The following is a 2850-nucleotide window of genomic DNA, read 5'->3' as shown; positions in this document are numbered from 1 at the left end:
ATCTTCAGGTGCTCAAGAACGATTACTAGAACAGTCAGTTAATTCTGCAATTTAAAGGATGAAAAAGGAGGTTATAGGAGTCTAGTTTTGGTTCTCATCCACAATGTCACACTAGTCTGCCTGGGCATGGTTCTCATGGTTTAATAGTGACTTGAGGATTCATAATACCACAAATCACTAAACACGAACAGCTAAGGTAGCCCAAGGACAATAGCCATCTTTACACATTAATTAACAGGTCTTACATTAATTATCCTAGGGGGTTTTAATACTTCCAAATGCTTAAAAAACAGTTAGCAGAGCATTCACATTACACATTCCAGCAATCTTTTCTATAAACCAACCAAATGCAGTCAGGAGAGCCCTCCTTTTACACTATACAACCTTATTGTTAGTATGATCAACCTTATTTTAATATATAGTGTGACAAACCGTATGTGACAGGCAGGTGGAAAACTTTTCTCGCAATGGACTAAGCGACGCCCTGCGAGCCAGACTTGAGACGGAAACCCTCGTCAGAAGTTTATGCTTGGCTCTTTTCCAAACAAATGAAGAGTCAATGAGGTTTTGTGTAATCACTTCTGGTATCGTATTGGGTTATTGTTAGAAGCGATAATTGGATTCGGATTCTCATCGAGTGAGTTGTTCTGCTTTCTCAATTTGAGAGGGTTTGTTTGGAGGGAAAAACGAAAGAGGACATACAAGAATAGTGAGGGGAAAGATGCAGAGGAAGAGGATTGAGAACATCGCCAGCAGGCAGGCTACATTTTCCAAACGTAGGTGGATTGCTAAAGAAAGCTTACGATCTCTCAGTGCTCTGCACTGCAGAAGTTGAACTTGTGATTTTCTCCCCAGCAGGAAAGTACTATGAACTGTTTTTTAGTGCAAATCCTACTATTTTGATTCTAATAATCATGGCTATGCAAACCTCATGAGATTCTTACTAATAACCCCGGTGGTGCAAGCCCTAGTAAGCTTGATGTTGAAAAACTTAGTGTAAAACCTCCAAATCGCTGGTTTTGTTGTAGTGCTTATTGGAGAGTATATAAAAAATTTCACACCTTTTTATGAGATATGGGAGGAAAACATGTTAAAGATTTTTAATAAATATAAAATTTCCAAAATGATGCTAGTTACGTGTGATTCTTTTTTCATTGTTTGTGATTATGAAAAATGAAACTCAGTGTTTTTTCATTAGTGCACACATATTTCATTATATAATTGCATATAGAAAAATCATTCCAGAGCCGATAACAATAAAAATGAAGAATTTATGGTCCAACGTTATATTTAAGGGAGATGTTTAAGGATGACGTTTGAATTTTGTTTTTCATTTTAAGACATTTGGAGCAAATATTAGGAAGGACTTTGAGAAAGGATTGTCCTTGATTTTCAAAAATGGAGTTGTTCCTTTCTAGCCATATGCCCCAAGTGACCATCAAAGGGAGAGCTCATATGTTTTTTGGATGTTTTCTTTATAGCCATTTTTTTACACATATCCATAGAGTCCCCATGCCATTGATGTGAATTACTTGTTCGGTTTTTTTTAACCAAACAAGAAAAATTAAAAAAATGCCTCAAGATCAAAGACTGAAACAAAGACCTATTGACATACCTTTTAAAGTATGGAAAGAACTTGTAAAATCATATGAGAAGTTGGATGCACAAAGAAAAGTCGGCAATGAGAGCATTCAGGTATTGAATTTTTCATTAAACATTATTTAGAATGTATTAATACTTATAAGTATCTTAGACATGTATTTGTGTGAAAATAAATTGAATTGGTTTATGTTTAAGGACAAGGCATCCAAGGCGAGGTTAACCAAGACAAAAGTCACTCATCGTAGTGGCCAGAAAGGTTTAAAAGCACTGATAACAACCTTTGTAAGTATATTAAACATGTGATATTTTTTTAATAAATTTTGTACTAGAAGAAAGTCATTGTTATCTAATTTCTCCCTATTTACTGATTGATAGGAACTAAAATATGGAAGACCTCCAAATCATTTGGAAAAGGAGGTGCTGCAGCAAAAGAGATGGGTTGAATTTGTTGTTTGGATGGACTCTATGGTATGTAATTTTAGTTGGATTTCCAATATACTTTTAAACCATAATTTCATTTTATTTTTTAGTACTATTAGATATTATATCTTACCTCATTTTATGGTTAACATTGTATAACAAAAACATGCGTTGTGTTATGTAATTAATACTAACATGTAATATTGATTTTTTTTGTCAGAATGCTATAGGTAATGATTGCCAAGACGATGATCCAAATTATGTTCAAAATATATCAGGAGATGATGAGGATGAGGATGAGGATGATGGTGGTGAAGGAGGAGATGATGATGATAGTTGCGGTGTTGGTGATGATGTGGATCAGAGTAATGAGGATGGTCAAGATGATCATGAGGATGATCTTGGTGGTGGTAGCTAGGCATGCACATGCATTGTTTTTTATGAAGAAATTATTGTGTAGAATGACATTGTTATGTTTAGATGGGTGTTGTGAATTTACCCTATATCAATGAGACATTTTGATTTTGTAATCATACGATGAGTTTGATTTATGTATGTTGTTAATTTATCGTAGAATAACGATATTCATGAAATATTTTGATTTGTTAATCATATTTGAATTTTACTTGTTTTGATTAAAAATAATACTGATTTTATTAGTATTATGTTGCTATTTTATACATGTTTTGAAAATTGTTAATGACACATTGTTATTTTTTTGGGTGGATGTTGTCAATTTCTCTTAAATTTCTTTACAAATGATTTTGAATTGTGATATCTGCTTTAATGATATTTAGAAACTATCATATATTTCACTATGAATCTATA

At 33.3% G+C, this 2850-nt stretch overlaps 1 protein-coding gene across 1 annotated transcript; it reads left to right on the top strand.

Annotated features, from left to right (window-relative positions):
- Positions 1 to 1223: 1223 nt before the first annotated feature.
- On the top strand, positions 1224 to 2604 carry LOC149163215 (uncharacterized). The gene is made up of 4 exons (XM_089435975.1): positions 1224 to 1695; positions 1798 to 1884; positions 1978 to 2070; positions 2243 to 2604. Exons 1-4 carry the CDS (start codon positions 1573 to 1575, stop codon positions 2438 to 2440), a joined length of 501 nt encoding a protein of 166 aa, XP_089292101.1. The 5' UTR covers positions 1224 to 1572; the 3' UTR covers positions 2441 to 2604.
- The last annotated feature ends 246 nt before the right edge of the window (positions 2605 to 2850 follow it).

This window comes from Pinus tabuliformis, chromosome 5_2 (assembly GCF_031772625.1).
Source record: "Pinus tabuliformis cultivar Carrire ecotype Pingquan chromosome 5_2, CPIR1, whole genome shotgun sequence".
Taxonomy (NCBI): Eukaryota; Viridiplantae; Streptophyta; class Pinopsida; order Pinales; family Pinaceae; genus Pinus; species Pinus tabuliformis.
Note: the sequence above shows the minus strand (reverse complement) of the source record. Positions and strands in the feature narration are given on the sequence as shown.

Bases quoted from the DNA above. Each gene is read 5' to 3' on its own strand.
- LOC149163215 (XM_089435975.1), top strand. From the start codon at position 1,573: ATGCCTCAAGATCAAAGACTGAAACAAAGACCTATTGACATACCTTTT. The intron at 1,696-1,797 runs GTATTGAATTTT...TTTATGTTTAAG, and splicing joins TCGGCAATGAGAGCATTCAG to GACAAGGCATCCAAGGCGAG. The intron at 1,885-1,977 runs GTAAGTATATTA...ACTGATTGATAG, and splicing joins AAGCACTGATAACAACCTTT to GAACTAAAATATGGAAGACC.